Consider the following 15,971-nt stretch of genomic DNA (forward strand, 5'->3'; position numbering starts at 1 on the left):
GGGTTGGAAACCTCACAACGTTGAATTCCTTTGAAAATCGGGAGCAAACTCTCTAATGGGTGGAGGACCTGTGCGCTCAGAGGCACAGGTCAGCAACATTTCAGTGTGGGCAATCTCTTACAAACATTATTATGTAAAATCCCACAGCAGTCTGGGGCTGGGATATTCCAAACAGTTTAAGGAGATAGTAGGTCAGGGGATGATTTTCAAGGATGCAAGTTAATTCGTGATTTCATGTAGAGCCTAGAAAAATTTCTTAGGTCTTGATTCAGGAAAGCACTTAGGCATTTGCTTAACCCCATCTCTGTGCAGGACTCCACTTCCAGTTCAGCACAATTCGCAGTGCCACGGATTTAACTTCACACTTAATTCTCGGTAATGTCAGTGGCTATTCAAGAGCTGAAAGAATGTTTGTCTCATATCACTAAAACACATAGAAATCCCTAAATATTTACATGCTGATATTAACACAAACACGCTCTTTAATACTAATGCCTTAAATGATTTAATGTAACAGCATTTAAGTGTAATTCACTGCTGCCCTCTGTGGCGTGTTGGTAAAGTTGTATCATTTCAGATCGGTTTTTATTCCGTGTTTAATAGCTTTAATCTGCTCACTGTGTGTCTAGCACGGTGATACCGGGTGGTGTCCTCGGGCTTCAGGCCGGTCAGTTGCAGATACAGCAGGTTTTTGGGGTTGTCCCTGGAGGTGGCGAAGCCTCCCTTGAAGGGCTGGGCGTAGTTGATGGTAGGTGAAGTTGGGTGTATTTCCCCGATCCACTCCGGTCCCGTCCCAGGGGCCTGGCGGACCCAGCTCATGCAGTAGCTGCTGAGGTCGAACCCGGTGGGTTTGCAGGAAAGGCGGAGAGAGTCTCAATGAAAATCAGTGTCAGTTGGCTACCTTAACTCATGTTTGTCCCGTTGAAAATCTCCCCTTTTAAGCTCTCAGTGCCTCAGTTCCTCACCTGGGATATGGGAATGATGCTTCCCTACCTTAAAATTCACTAATGATGGTGAAGCCCTCAGATACTGCACGGTTATAGGGTGCATTTGCCCTGTTTCTCAGCACTTTGTCCTGAATTTCGTGTTCTCAGTTGTGACCCATCGAGGCACGGTTACAACCAGATCCCCAGTTCGTGTAAATCAGGAGTCTCTCGAGTCTAGCGGAAGCAGCTGCGGTGACTTTACACCAGCGGAGGATTTGGCCCCAGGAGCAATTCGCTCCATCCCTTGGGTCTGATGCGAACCCCAATGTGCTTGTCCCGTTGCACTGACAGACGCTGTCCTGTGAGTCTGACACCGAGACGGGCCCTGGGGGAGCCAACGTGCCAGGTCTGCGAGGGGAGAGCGACTCAGAACAGGACTCACCCCGGATTGGGGTTCACAGATGAAGCGAGGGATCTCTGCACCCAGCGGGGCTCCGGGCAGGAAGGGGAGACACGTTGCCCGGGAACGGAAGGGTTAAAACTGCCGGGAGGTTTGTGTTACATTCACCCGGGTGCCGGGTCTCCTGTCCCAGCCCGGAGCGGTGTGTGTGTCACTGCTGCCCCCGCGCGGCTGCCGGGAGAAGCGCGATTCCGCAGCCTGGGTTTTTGTAGGATCACAAACCGGTTTCGTGTCACTGTGTCTCTCGCACAGTAATAGCGGGCGGTGTCCTCGGGCTTCAGGCCGGTCATTTGCAGATACAGCTCACTCTTGGGATCATCCCGGGAGATGGTGAATCGGCCTTTCACTGAATCAAGATAGTATATAGGACTCCCACCCGTGCTTATATAAGCGACCCACTCTAGCCCCTTGCCAGGAGCCTGTCGGACCCAGCTCATGTAGGCGCCGCTGAAGGTGAACCCGGAGGCTTTGCAGGAGAGGCGGAGAGAGTCTCCGGGCTTTTTCACATCCCCTCCGGACTCCACCAACTCCTGGGACCGGACACCTGGGGATAAAGACAGGCCATTAATATCAATATAAAAACCCCAGTAACACAAAATTCTTCTCACTCTGTCAGTTATTCAGAGGAGGAAAATACCTTCCAAAGCGGCTACAGCGAAAATAACAAGGAGGAAAAATCTCATTGTCCCGGGTGCTGGAGGGGAAAGTTCTCAGGGAACTGGCTGGTCACTGCACAGACCCAGGGGCTGCGGATTGTGTCTCCGGGTGCAGCCTGGGCAGAGAGAGGCACAGATTTAAACAGGAAACTGTCTCCCTCATTTGCATGTCCCCACTTTATAAGAGACACACACTCCTGCTGCCAGTGATCTGAGTGACTCGCCCCAGGGCTCCGGGTTCAGGAGTCAGACGGCCTGGGCGCGCCTCTCACCACAATATCTCCGCGCCTCACAGATTCAGTGTATTTAACCTCCCCGCACTCCAGTGATGCAGAGAAGTGCAATCGTGTTACAGCGGGGACCCAGGCTCAGTGCGGGAGATTTTGAAAGGTCTCTGGGTGCCCTCAAATGCAGGAAGGCACCTTGTGGGGTCTACAGAATTGACCAGGCCTCTAACACCTCTTGATTTCAATGGAATTTAGGGGAAACTTTAGGAGCCTTCATAGCGTCATTCGGGGCCAATGTCCTTCTCTGGGAACCTAATTCACTTTTCAATCTGGCTGGTTGGGACTTGCCCAAGCTCCCAGAGGCAGGACATACCTATAATAATAACACGGTTCCCATGAAACAGGCGGACCTTAATTTGGGCTTCAGCTCCGATTGATTGGATGACACAGGGGTTGGATCTGAGGGGAACCTCGGGGTGTAGTTTTGTGGCTGCTTTTCTTTTGAAAACTGTTTACGCCATTTTTCTCACAGATTTCAGGGGGATTGACGGGGTCAAAGTGCAAACGCCGTTTGTGTGTGTAACGGAGCAGGGTAGGCAGGGGCGGCTCTATAAATTAGGCCGCCCCAAGAAGCGCGGCGCGCTGCGCCGCTCTTCCCCGGTCCCACGGCGGGTCCCCTCTTTCCGTGGCTCCACTTGAGCTGCTGCAGTCATGCCTGCGGGAGCTCAACCGGAGCCGCGGGAAGAGGGACCGCCGCAGTCATGCCTGCGGAAGGTCCGCCGGAGCTAAATGCCGCCCCCCCCCGGAAGGGGCCGTCCCACACGCCTGCTTGGCGCGCTGGGGTCTGGAGCCGGCCCTGAGGGTAGGTAGGTAACCCACCGCCCCTGATCAGTCTTGTCCCCAAGGCCGTGCTGTGCCGCATTCCTCAGTGCTGCCCCCTCGTGGTGTATGGGAGAAGCGGGCTCTGCAGCCCACCCCGCTCCCTGTTTTCCCTCTTTGTGTTATTATTCATATTACACCCAGAAAATGAATATTCTGATGGGTTTATTTATTTATTAATTTAACCCAGGATTTTTTTTTCTCCTAGGAAAATGGTTCTTGTGCCAGAGCCACATTTGGTAGAAAAAAACATTGAACGGGAAAACAAACAAATAAACACCCGTGGTGGGGTCTAGTGAGAGATCGGTGTCTCCTGCCGGAATGTGTCACTGGCCGTGGTGACACTGGGTGGAATCCCAGCGTGGTGAATTAATGAGGGTTTATTAATGAGGGTGATAGAACCAGAATGAACCTGGTGGAGGATCTATGGCCTGTGTTACGCAGGAGCTCAGACTAGTTTCTTGTCCTGCTCCTTTGAGGTTTATGAATCTGAATATCTGGGAGGCTTTTGTGTGGGCTCAGAATTTGTGCCAGGCAGAAGAATAAGAATGTTCTTGACACAACTTCAGGGCCCGATTACTCTCACTGTGTAGGGGAGGGAGGAGCTTCAGCCCTGGAGTCCCCCGCCCCCAACCGGCGGAGTGGGGCTGTGGTACGGCGGGTCAGTGGGGTCAGTGCCAGGGGAGGGGTCGGGTCACAGGTTTCCATTGGGCTCAGACACCCCGGAGACACAATAACGCCCCGGGGCGCTGGGAAATAGCTGGGACTGAACCCCGGCCCAGCCCCCTTTCCCAGAAGCGGCGGCTCCACTGCCCCGGGCTCTGTCCGGTGGGAAATATTCCCCGGTAGCTTTAAACCCACGGGACAGTCGCGGTTCGCTTCACTCCCCGGAGTTCTCGGGAATTGCAAGGCGAGGAGCGCGAGCAGCGGTTGGCCAGAGGCCGGCAGGGCTCTGCTCGGCTCCGGTGCTTTGTGCATCAGTGCGGGGCATTTCCAGGGAACGGGGCAGTGAAAAGCTGCAGTCAGATGCGGGTCCACCCTGGGGCGCGTTCTCAGGGCCGCCCAGAGGGGGGGCAAGAGGGGCAATTTGCCCCAGGCCCCGAGCCCCACAGGGGCCCCCACCAGAGTTTTTCGGGGCCCCTGGAGCGGGCTCCCTCACTCGCTCGGGGGGCCCGGAAAACTCTTGCGGGGCCGGGCCCAGGAGCTTCTTCTGCTCCCGGTCTTCACTGGCGGGGGGTCCTTCCGATCCGGGGCGGAAGGACCCCCCGCTGGCGAATTACCACCGAAGACGGAGCGGGACCCGCCACCAAAGTGCCCCGAAGACCCGCGGCGGGGGGCCCCCGCCGCCGAATTACTGCCGAAGACCGGGCTGCGCTTCGGAGGCGGGTCCCGCTTCGGTGGTAATTCGGTTGTGGGGGGTCCCCGCCGCGGGTCTTCGGGGCACTTCGGCGGCGGGTCCCGGAACGGAAGAGCCCCCCGCCACCGAAGACCCCGGACCCCCGGAATCCTCTGGGCGGCCCTGCGCGTTCTCAGTCCGGTCCCCGCAGCCGCGCTGGGTGTGTCCGCGCTGCCCCCACGCGGAGAATGGGAGAAGGGCGAGTCCGCAGCGGGTCTCTGCAGCCTGGCTCCCCCACGGGGTGTGTCTCCGTCTCCTCCCCCAGCGACACAGCGCGGTGCTCTCCGCTTTCCGCCCGGGGTGTGCAGGGAGCCGCTGGAGCTGGCCCTGGTATGACTCCCCCGGAGGGTGTGAGAGGAGCGGGGCCTTGGGATTAACCCCACTCCCGGCGCGTTTCAGCGGCTGGTTTCTCTGGGCTGCTTCGCTTCGGGACCCGACTGGGTCAGAACAACCTGCCCCCGGCCCCGTGGGGACGGAGAGGGAAGCGGTGACAACAGACATCCCACATCAGCTGATAGGAGACCAGACCCACCCCGCACACACAGGAGAGTCCGACAAGCAGGAGGCTGGTCTGGGCTCCCAACCCCACAGCAACGGGACTGGGGTGGGGGGTCTGGTGTGGCAGGGCTGGGGGGACCCCGCCGATAGTGGGTGTTGGGTCTCAGTCTGAGTAGCTGGGTCTGGAAGGGGGCTCCGGCTCCCAGCTTTGTCTCTTGCAGACGGAGCGGGACAGGCTGCCTGTGGATAGAGGGGGACAGACCCACGGGGACAGCGCGGGGATGGAAACGCGCTGCAGAAGCACCATTCAGGCTTATGCGGGTTCGTGCGAATGGTGGCAACATTCTGATGTGCAAAGCCTGGGGGGGGGGGCCATATTCCACCGCCAGTCGTTATAAACGTCCCTTCCTCAAAATCTGTGTGCAGACCAGAGCTCAGTGCTCCAGGGAGTCGTGACTGATTGATGAGCCCTGAGATTAGCTGGAATTTAGCCGCCTTAGGCCCACGTTATAAGCAATGCGGCTACACACCCAACCCCGTTCTGCCGACCTGAAGGGCTCCTAAAAGTGGGGCGGGAGTAGCACTAAAATCGACCTTGCTGGGTCGAATTTGGGGTAGTGTGGACGCAATTCGACAGTATTGGCCTCCGGGAGCTATCCCAGAGTGCTCCAATGTGACTGCTCTGGACAGCGCTCTCAACTCCGACGCACTGGCCAGGTACACAGGAAACCCCCGGAAACTTTTGAATTTCATTTCCTGTTTGGTCAGCGTGGGGAGCTCAGCAGCAGGGGTGACCATGCAGTCCCAGAATCGCAAACGAGCTCCAGCATGGAGCAAACAGGAGACCCTGGATCTGATTACTCTGTGGGGAGAAGGATCTGTGCAGGCAGAACTCCGATCCAAAAGAAGAAATGCACATATATATGCCAAACTCGCCCAGGGCATGGTGGAGAGAGGCTACGCCAGGGACACCCAGCAGTGCCGCATGAAAGTCAAGGAGCTCAGGCAAGCCTACCACAAGACAAAGGAGGCAAACGGTCGCTCTGGGTCAGAGCCCCATACATGCCGCTTCTATGATCAGCTGCATGGCATTCTAGGGGGGGACCAGGGCCGGCTCCAGGAACCAGGCAAGCAAGCTGGTGCTTAGGGCGGCAGTTTCCAAGGGGTGGCTTCCGCCCAAACCCTTTTTTTTTTTTTTTTTTTTTTTTGCATTTCGCCGCTTCTGCCGCCCCTGCAGGGTTTTTTCTTTTGGGTTTGCTGCTCCTGCTGCCCTGTAGGGGGCGGCGGCGTGGAGCTGCTGGGAGCGGTGCCAGGTCTCCAGCAAGCCCAGCACGGCAGCCGCCCACCGGAGCAGTGTGGCGCCCTCCCAGCAGGCGGCGCGGCAGGAGGGGCCGCATGGCGAGCGCCCCCCACCCCCCCGCAGCTGGGGTGTGCACTCCACTGCCCGGGGTCTGCAGGGCTGGGAGTCCCCCTGCTCCCGCGCGCCCGTCGCCCCGCAGGGATTTTTTTTCTTTTGTTTTTTCTTCCCGTTGCTGTTCTGGCTGGCGGGCAGTCAGGCTTGTTTCATGCCCCGCCCCCCCTCACTGCTCCGGCCGGCAGGTTTGTTTCACGCCCCCCCCCCTTACTCGCTCTGACCAGCAGGCAGGTTTCCCGGAATTCCCGCCCCACCCCCCCGCTGCTCCGGCCGGGCGGCAGGTTTGTTCCTCTCACCCCTTTGCTGTTCCAGCCGCTGTGCAGGTTTTTTTCTTTTATTTGCTTGGGGCTGCAAAAAAGCCAGAGCCGGCCCTGCATCCTCCCCACCCAGTCCTGACCCCCAGCTCCAAGCCCAGCCCCTCGGACCTGAGCACCCCACCGGCCCCATCCCCCTCACAGCCCTAACCCCCAGCTCTGAGCCCAGCCCCTCTGATCTGGACACCCCCCCCGACCCCATTCCCCCCACAGCCCAGACCCCCAGCTCTGAGCCCAGCCCCTCTGATCCGGACACCCCCCTGACCCCATTCCCCCCACAGCCCAGACCCCCAGCTCTGAGCCCAGCCCCTCTGATCCGGACACCCCCCTGACCCCATTCCCTCCACAGCCCAGACCCCCAGCTCTGAGCCCAGCCCCTCTGATCCGGACACCCCCCTGACCCCATTCCCCACACAGCCCAGACCCCCAGCTCTGAGCCCAGCCCCTCTGATCCGGACACCCCCCCGACCCCATTCCCCCCACAGCCTTACCCCCAGCTCTGAGCCCAGCTGCTCTGAGGTGGGTACCCCATCCCCCACAGCCCTGACCCCCAGCTCTGAGCCCAGCCCCTTTGAGCTGGGCAGCCCCTGACCCCATTCCCCCCACCCCAGACCCCCAGCTCTGAGCCCAGCCCCTCTGACCCAGACAACCTCCGACCCCATCTCCCCACAGTCCTGAGCCCAGCCCCTGTGAGCCGGGCACCCCCCAGAGCCCAGCTCCCCACCCAGCCCTGGGCAACAGCAGCACCACCTCCAGGCAGTGACAGCCCATTGGCACCAACCATCACCATCACCCAGCGACAGCCCATTATGTAATTGCAAATGTAGACAGACCAGTAAAGCATTTAATGTTTTTAAATAATGTATTTGGTGTATTTTCAAATTATTACAAATTAATTTTCACTAGTTATTTTTTACATTTCCAAATACGTTACTATAGTATTGCAACTTTTTTTTTATGGAAGGGGCCCCCAAAATTGCTTTGCCCCAGGCCCCCTGAATCCTCTGGGTGGCCCTACCCAGAGTGTGTGAGGAGCCGGGGAGGGAGGGAAGCGGGGTCTCCTGGAGCCGAGCCCGGGCTGCGATGGCGGCGAGGGGCTCCTGGAGTGTGTGAGGAGGTGAGCGGCCGGCTGGGTTCGTCGGTGCTGAGCCCGTAGCCCCGCAGCCGGAGATCCTCGCCTTCCCTCCTGCCAGGGCTGGGCCAGGGCACCGTGAGGCTGAAGAGCAGCAGGTCCGGGGGGCTCTCCAGGTCCTCGGCCGCCAGCATGTCGGGGGTGAGGGCAGTGAGCGCGAACTGATCCACCTTGGCCACCAGCAGTGCTGCGAAGCCCAGGGAGGGGGCCGTGTTCTTTGCGCCACCCCGTAGCCGCGCCGCCACCTGGAAGTACTCCCGCTCCGTGCTGCCCAGCAGCTCCACCCACATGGGGACAGAGTCGCAGCTGGGCCAGGGCTCGGCTGCAGTGTGCTGGTAGCGGATCCCACATTTGGGGGGGAGCCCAGTGCTGGGGCAGCAGGGGGTGTGAGTGGGGGGGGGCAGTGGTGGGCGGGGGGGGGCTCATGTCTGGGGGGGGCAGCCAAAAAATATTTTGCTTGGGGCGGCAAAAAACCTAGAGCCGGCCCTGGGGGGGACCCTACCACTACCCCACCACTGTCTGTGGAGACCTGCAAGGGGGGAGTTTCAGGCAACAGGGAGGAGGATTTTGTGGATGAGGAAGAGGAGGAGGAGGAGGAGAATGTGCAGCAGGCAAGCGGTGAATCCGTTCTCCCTGGCAGCCAGGATGTTTTCACCACCCTGGAGCCAATACCCTCCCAAGGCAGGATCCCCAACCCTGAATGTGGAAAAGGCCCCTCTGGTGAGTGCACATGTGTAACTACAGTACAGTGGTTAAGAGCAATTGTGTTTAGTGTTTGATTTGCCCTGAACAAATGGGATCCATTCGCGGTCAGTACAGCTACTGGAAAAGTCTGTTAACGTGTCTGGGGATGGAGCGGGAATCCTACAGGGACATCTCCATGAAGCTCTCCTGGAGGTACTCCAAAAGCCTTTGCAGAAGATTTCTGGGCAGGGCTGCCTTATTTCATCCTCCACAGTAGGACACTTTACCACATCAATCCAGTGGCAAGTAGTCTGGAATCATTGCAGCACAAAGCATGGCAGCGAATGGTCCTGGGTTTTGGTCAGATTCATGCAACATTTGGTCTTTATCTTTCTGTGTCAGCCTCAGGAGAGTGATATCATTCATGGTCACCTGGTTGAAATAGGGGAATTTTTGTAAGGGAACTGTCAAAGGACCCCGTTCATGCTGGGCTGTTTGTGCTTGGCTATAAGGGATCATCCCAGAGAATAGCCCCGCGGTGGGGGGAGAGGCAATGTTCCCTCTAATTTTTGACAGGCCCTGTGTGCAAAAAATATCTTCTGTGCACATTGTTGTGCGTGCAGTGTTTTTTCATGTGGGTGGGGTTTAGGATCTGTGTGCGCACGCACAGCTTAGAGGGAACAGTGGGGAGAGCAGGAGGGATCATCCCAGAGAATAGCCACAAGGTGGGGTGGGGAGAGGGTTGTGCTGCACATCCATCCCAGAACCGCAGCCCCTCCTTTTAAATGGCCAACCCAACCGGCATTGCTTGCTATGGGAAAGGAGGGCACTGCAGTTTGAAACCATTTCCACATGTTATGAAGGTGGAAGAAGTCAACCCCACATACCCTTTGGCTTACCATGGCTGCCTGCAAACCAAATTCTGTTGCCCAGCCGTGTGGGATGTGTCACCATACCGGCAGGTGCTCAATATAAAAGGCAAAATGCGACCTTGTACCTAACGCACATGTGCTGTCTGCTGTGAATTGCTTGTTTCACTGTGAAAGAGTCTCCCTTTTGTTCTCAGAAATGCATCTTCTTAAATTTTACCCTCCCTTTCTATCCCCCTGTGACGTTATTGATATAAATTGGGACCATATAGAACATGGGTTGCAACCAAGGTCCTGTAGTGGCACCAAATCTTAGATAAAGGGGGTCATCTAAGGTGTCTAAGACCAGATTATGGGTTGCTGGTTATAATTATGCTGTCTGTATGTCTGTATCATTTTTAGTTGAAGTTATGAATGTTGGCTCTATGCTGTCTGTATTTCAAGTTTGTGCTGTGCTACTGGGGGAAGCCTCCCAGACAAGCTGGTGTTAGCTCTGCTTAGCCTGCTTGATGGCCCATTAAGGACCATCAGCTACACAATTGACCCATGGAGAGAAGGCAGACACGCCTTGTGACTCAGCAAGGTATGCAGAGACTTGTCCATGTGACTGCAGACTCCATTTTGCTGTGATTTTCCACAGTGAGAACAAAGAGATTCTTACACCTGGAAAAGCCTATATAAGGCTGATGCCTCACCTCCATCTTGTCTTCAATCCTGCTTCTTACCTCTGGAGGCACTTTGCTACAAACTGAAGCTCTACACAAGGGACTGAGGACCCATCCCAGTGGGGGATGTTCCAGAGACTTGATTTAAACCTGCAGTTTATGCCATCGCTGCTGCAAGCCTGAACTAAGAACTTTGCCATTACTGTATGTAATTGATTCCATTTAACCAATTCTACCTCTCATCTCTACCTTTTTCCCTTTGTAAATAAACCTTTAGATTTTAGATTCTAAAGGATTGGCAACAGCGTGATTTGTGGGTAAGATCTGATGTGTATATTGACCTGGGTCTGGGGCTTGATCCTTTGGGATCGAGAGAACCTCTTTCTTTTATTGGGGTGTTGATTTTCATAATCACTGATCCCCAGGACGAGTGCACTGGTGGGAATACTGGGAGACTGGAGTGTCTAAGGAAATTGCTTGTGTGACTTGTGGTTAGCCAGTGGGGTGAGACCAGAGTCCTCTTTGTCTGGCTGGTTTGGTTTGCCTTAGAGGTGGAAAAACCCCAGCCTAGGGCTGTGACTGCCCTGTTTGAGCAATTGGTCCTGATTTGGCACTCTCAGTTGGGTCCCGCCAGAACCGCATCGTCACACCCCCCGCAGGTGCAAATGTGTCTATGCTCCCCCAAAGGTTATTGCAGATGAGAAGGCAAAACAAACGCACTCGCGATGACATGTTTTCGGAGCTCATGCAGTCCTTCCGCGCTGATAGGGCACAGCTGAATGCATGGAGGCATTCGGTGGCAGAGGCCAGGAAAGCATTCAGTGAGCGGCATCAGAACATGCAGGAGGAGATGCTGAGGCTAATGTGGGAGCAAACAGACATGCTCAGGCGTCTGGTGGAGCTGCAAGAAAGGCAACAAGTGCTCAGCCCCCGCCTTATCCATGTTATAGCAGCCTGTCCTCCTCTCCAAGTTCCACATCCTCCTCCCCCAGACGCCCAAGAATGCAGGAAGGAAGGCTCCGGGCACGCAGCCACTCCACTGCAGAGGATGGCCCGAGCAACAGAAGGCTGTCATGCAAACAGCTTTGATTAGTAGTGTGGCTACAATAAGCAATGTGACCGTGTCCTTCCCTCCTCCTCCACCCCACCCGGGCTACCTTGTCAGTAATCTCACTTTTAAAAAAAATAAAGAAAGAATGCATGGATTGAAAACAATAGAGACTTTATTTCCTTTGCCAGCTGTGGTGGAAGAGGGGAGGGCGGGAGGGGGACTGGCTTACAGGGAGGTAAATTCGACAAAGAGGGCGGTTTTGCATCAAGGAGAAACACACACAACTGTCACACCGTAGCCTGGCCAGTCATGAAGCTGGTTCATGTTTACAAAGCGGGTTGAAGAGAAGAAAGCTCATTATTCATAGTAACTGAGGCGGATTCTATGTCTGCATTGCCAGCCACTAAATAAGATTCTCTCTACTCCAGGGGTGTGCAAACTTTTTGGCCAGAGGACCACATCTTGGTGGGGAAATGGCATTCAGGGCCATGAATGTAGGGCTGGGGCAGAGGGTGGGGGTGTGGGAGGGGGTGTGGTGTGCAGAAAGGGGCTCAGGGCTAGGAGTTATAGTGCAGGAGGGGTGTTAGGTGTATGGGGGGCTCAGGGCAGGGGCAGGAGAACCGCCAGCTTTTTTGCCGCCCTAGGCAGCAGAAGGTCCTCCCCCCCCGAAATGCCACCCTGACAGAGGCGGCAGAAAGTCCTGCCCCCGAAATGCTGCCCCCGACAGAGGTGGCAGAAAGTCCTGCCTCCATGGTCGCAGCCTCCAAATGTTAGTGCCCTAGGCGACTGCCTAGGTCGCCTAATGGGTTGTGCTGGCCCTGGGCAGGGGGTAAGGATGCAGGAATGGTGCGGGGTGTGGAAGAAGGTTGGAGGCTCAGGGCAGGGGGTTGGGGGCTCAATGCAGGGGGTTAGGGGTGCAGGAACAGTGTGGGGTGTGTCGGGGCTCAGAGCAGGGGGATGGGGTGCAGGAGGGGTTCAGGCTCCCGCCTGGTGTTGCTTACCTGGAGCAGCTCCAGGGTGACAGTGGAGCACAGAGGGGCTGGGGCAGGCCGGCACCACATCCTTCTGGCCCCTGGGGGAGAGGGAGTAGAGGGCTCCACACGCTGCCCTCGCCAGCGGATACCTCCCCCGAAGCTCCCATTGGCCACTGTTCCCTTTGCCAGCCATTGGGAGCTGTGGGGGGCGGTGCCTGAAGGTGAGGGCAGCACACAGAGCCCTCTTCCCCCTCTGCTCCAGGGGCCGCGGGAATGTGGTGCCGGCTGCTTCCTCCCACTTAGCCCCGCGGCACCGTGGGAGTGGCAATCCCGCGAGCCAGATCCAAACCCTGACGTGCCGGATCCAGCCCGTGGGCGGTAGTTTGCCCACCCCTGAGCTAGGCCTATCCACGTGCTTTTGCTACAGTTTTCATTCACTAAAGCCCCAGTCCTGCAAACGCCTCTGCCTGGGAGCCCTCCACAGGCACAACTGTTTGCGGGATCAGTATCTAAGAGAGAGTAAATAGCATAAAGCAGCTTCTTAAAGTGACACCGGTGAAAATACAACCACAGATCTATGTCTTCAAACCTTGGAGTGCTCTGCTTTACCCATACGGTCACTCCCAGGTAGCCACAAGCCCCCAGATGCCAGCAACTCGCCAGAAATCTTGGCACTCCCCCCCCATGAAGCCTAATTCCCCCAGCCCCCCACCCCCCCAGCCTGCTCTCCCTAGCCCCTCCATCTCATGCAGCCAGCTCCCCCCACCCTGGCTGGGGCTGGGACACTCCAAACCCTCCACCCCCACCTCACCCCACTGACCCCCACATATCTCCTATTTCTCCCATCACCTCACCTTCCTCCACCTCCTCTCCAGGGTCCAGGAGGCACCTAATTACTGGAGCCAGCCTATGGGGCTCCCTTAGTTAGGTAGAACAGCCTGCATTAGAAGAACAGTGGGCATGTCAGACCGGTGCTCCTCCGGGCGGGGCTGGGCCTGGGGCTGGCTCCTGTGGCTGTGGGGTGTCTCCAGGCTCCGGCCAAGAGGGGAGGGTTCAGGCAGGAGGAGTGGAGCTGGGGGCTAGCCTCCCATGCCGGGGCAATTTAAAAGGGTTTGGAAGCCCAAGAGCCCGGGAGAAGGCGGGGTGGGGATGTGGGAGGCTGGTTTTAGTAGCACATGGACTCCCAGCGGGAGAAGCCCAGGGGCCCAGTGCCCTCACAAGGGGGAACTGAAGTGAAGCCCCGGAGGTAGGGAAGGACCTTGGTTCAGAGCTGCCCCTGGGAGGGGGCTGAACTGTTGTGTGATGGGCTGAGACCGGGGGCCCAGTGGGAGACACTGGCTGGGACTGGCCCTTGCGGCTGAGAAGGGGCCAGCAGAGGGGTGAGAGGAGCCGTCCCCTGTCACTCCCCATCTGGGCAGGGGGGGCTGCCGGAGAGGTAAGGGTGCATGTGCAGAGGGCTGCAGCGACTCCCCTCTATCGTGCAGCAGGGAGCAGGGGCACTGGCTGAGGGAGAAGCCTCATAGGAACAGTTTGAAGTCAGCTGTTCACTCCAAGGGATTAGGGGCCATTTCTGGCATCCTTGTTAATTTCACTCACAGTGGTTGGGGCTGGAGGCGGGAGAGAAACCGATGTGACAGTGACTTTTCCCCTTCCACTGGCTTTTATTAGCTCTGGATTTAAGCTGTGCTGTTGTATTCTGCCCCTGCCTTGGTCTCACCCCTGCCCCGCTCCCAACAACTGTGAGTGAAATTAACAAGGATGCCAGAAATAGCCCCTAATCCGGTCTGAACAGCTGAGTGAACAGCTACATTCAAACGGTTCCTATGCAGGCAGCAGGCGGCCTGGGGAGGCTTCTCCCTCAGCCAGTCCCCCTGCTCGCTGCTGCAAGCTAGAGGGGAGCCCCTGCAGCCCCTGCCTGAATGCTCCACTTATTTGTGGTACGCGGCTGCATCTTTTTTTACTGGCCCTCCGTACTGGCCCGTACCGGCTTACTTTCACCTCTGCCTCCCCTAGCTGGCCCCCAATGGCAATTCGGCGGCGGGTCCCTTAGTCCCTCTCTGAGAAAAGGACCTGCCGCCCAATTGCCAGCGAAGAATGGAGTGGGGCGATTGTGCTGCCACCGCTTTTTTTTTTTTCCCCACTTGGCACAGCAGAAAACCTGGATTTGGCCCTGGTTGCACAGAGCAAGGAGGATTACTGTATGGAGGATGAAGAGGAGGAGGAGGAGGACAGTGCACAGGTGGCAAGTGGGGAATCTGTTCCCCCCCCCCGCCCATCCAGGAATTATTATTAATGCAGGATCCAATAGCATCCCCCGACTCCCAAGGCAGGCTCCTGTTCCATGACCCTGGAGAAGGTACTTCTGGTGAGTGAGAGCCTGATCGGAGCCACACAATGGGGGGCAGGGGAAACCCAGCAGCGCTGGGCTGTTCCCGTTTAGTTTAAAGGGCTCATCCCTGCTCAGAACCTCATCGGAGCCGCGTGGTGGGTGCGGGGGAGGGGGGGAGTTGTGTGAAGCGATCATCCTGAAAGCCCGCAGGCCCTGCTTTGATATGGCAAGCCCCCCTCCCCAGCCGTCGCTTGCTATGGGAAAAGGGGCCTGGCAGTTTGAAAGCATTGAAATGAATGCAGAAGAAGCAGAACCCCGCATGCCCCTAGGGCGCACCATGGCTGCCTGCAAGCTGAATTCTGTTGCCCGGCCGCGTGTGATGGCTCACTCACACCAAAGTGGCAGGCACTTCAGTACAAGAGGCAAAATGTGACCTTGTACAGAAAGAACATGTGCTGTGTACTATGAATTGCCTGTTTCATTGAGGAGTGTCCCCTTTGTTCTCTGAAGTGTATCTTCTAAAATACTACCCTCCCTTCTTCTCCTCCCGCAGGTGCAAATGTTTCAACACAGCCCCTATTTACTCCATCCCAGAGTCTGGTCCAGATTAGAAGGTGGAAAAAATGAACTCGGGACGACATGTTTGCCAAGCTCATGCAGTCCTCCCGCGCTGATAGGGCCCAGCTGAATGCGTGGAGGCAAACAATTGCGGAGTCCCGTAAAGCATTACAGGAACACGAAGAGAGGAGGGACACGCGTGATGAAAGCAGGCAGGATGCTACGGACAAGCTCATGGGGGAGCAAACTGACGTGCTCCGCTGTCTAGTGGATCTAATGCGGGAAAGGCAGCAAGACCACAGACTGCCGCAGCAGCCCCTGTATAACCACCCTCCCTCCTCCCCAAGTTCCACAGCCTCCTCACCCAGATGCCCAAGAACATGGGGGGAGGCTACGGGGATCCACACAGTCAACCCCAGAGGATCGCTCAAGCAGCAGAGAGTTGGGATATGCAAACTTTTGATTTGGTTTCTGGAATTTTCCTTCTCTCCTCCTCCACACCCCCTCCCCCGGTCTACCTTCTGATTTCTCTCAATAATGTGTCATGCAACAAATAATAAAGAATGTTTTTTAAACAATTGTGACTTTATTTCCTTTCAGATATATAGGGGATGGGTGACTTCAAGAGAAACAAACAGAACTGTCACACTGTACCCTGGCCAGTCTTGAAACTGGCTTTCAAAGCTTCTCTGATGCCCTGCTCGCCCTCTTCTAATCTCCCTGCTGTCTGGCTGTGAAAAATTGGTTGCCAGGCGAGTTGCCTCAACCTCCCACCCCACCATAAACACCTCCCCACTTACTCTCACAGATATTGTGGAGCACGCAACAAGCAGCAATTACAATTGGAATATTGGTTGTGCTGAGGTCTAACTGAGTCAGTAAACTGCACCAGCGAGCTTTTAAACATCCAAAAGCACATTCTACCACCATTCTGCACTT

At 56.6% G+C, this 15,971-nt stretch overlaps 1 gene segment (V, D, J or C); it reads right to left on the reverse strand.

The window, feature by feature from the left end:
- Positions 1-585: 585 nt before the first annotated feature.
- Positions 586-2,144, reverse strand: LOC123347679. The segment is given in 3 exon segments: positions 586-801; positions 1,635-1,930; positions 2,024-2,144. Coding segments are annotated over 3 exon segments (558 nt in total).
- Positions 2,145-15,971: the final 13,827 nt, after the last annotated feature.

Source organism: Mauremys mutica, chromosome 13 (genome assembly GCF_020497125.1).
Source record: "Mauremys mutica isolate MM-2020 ecotype Southern chromosome 13, ASM2049712v1, whole genome shotgun sequence".
Classification (NCBI taxonomy): domain Eukaryota; kingdom Metazoa; phylum Chordata; order Testudines; family Geoemydidae; genus Mauremys; species Mauremys mutica.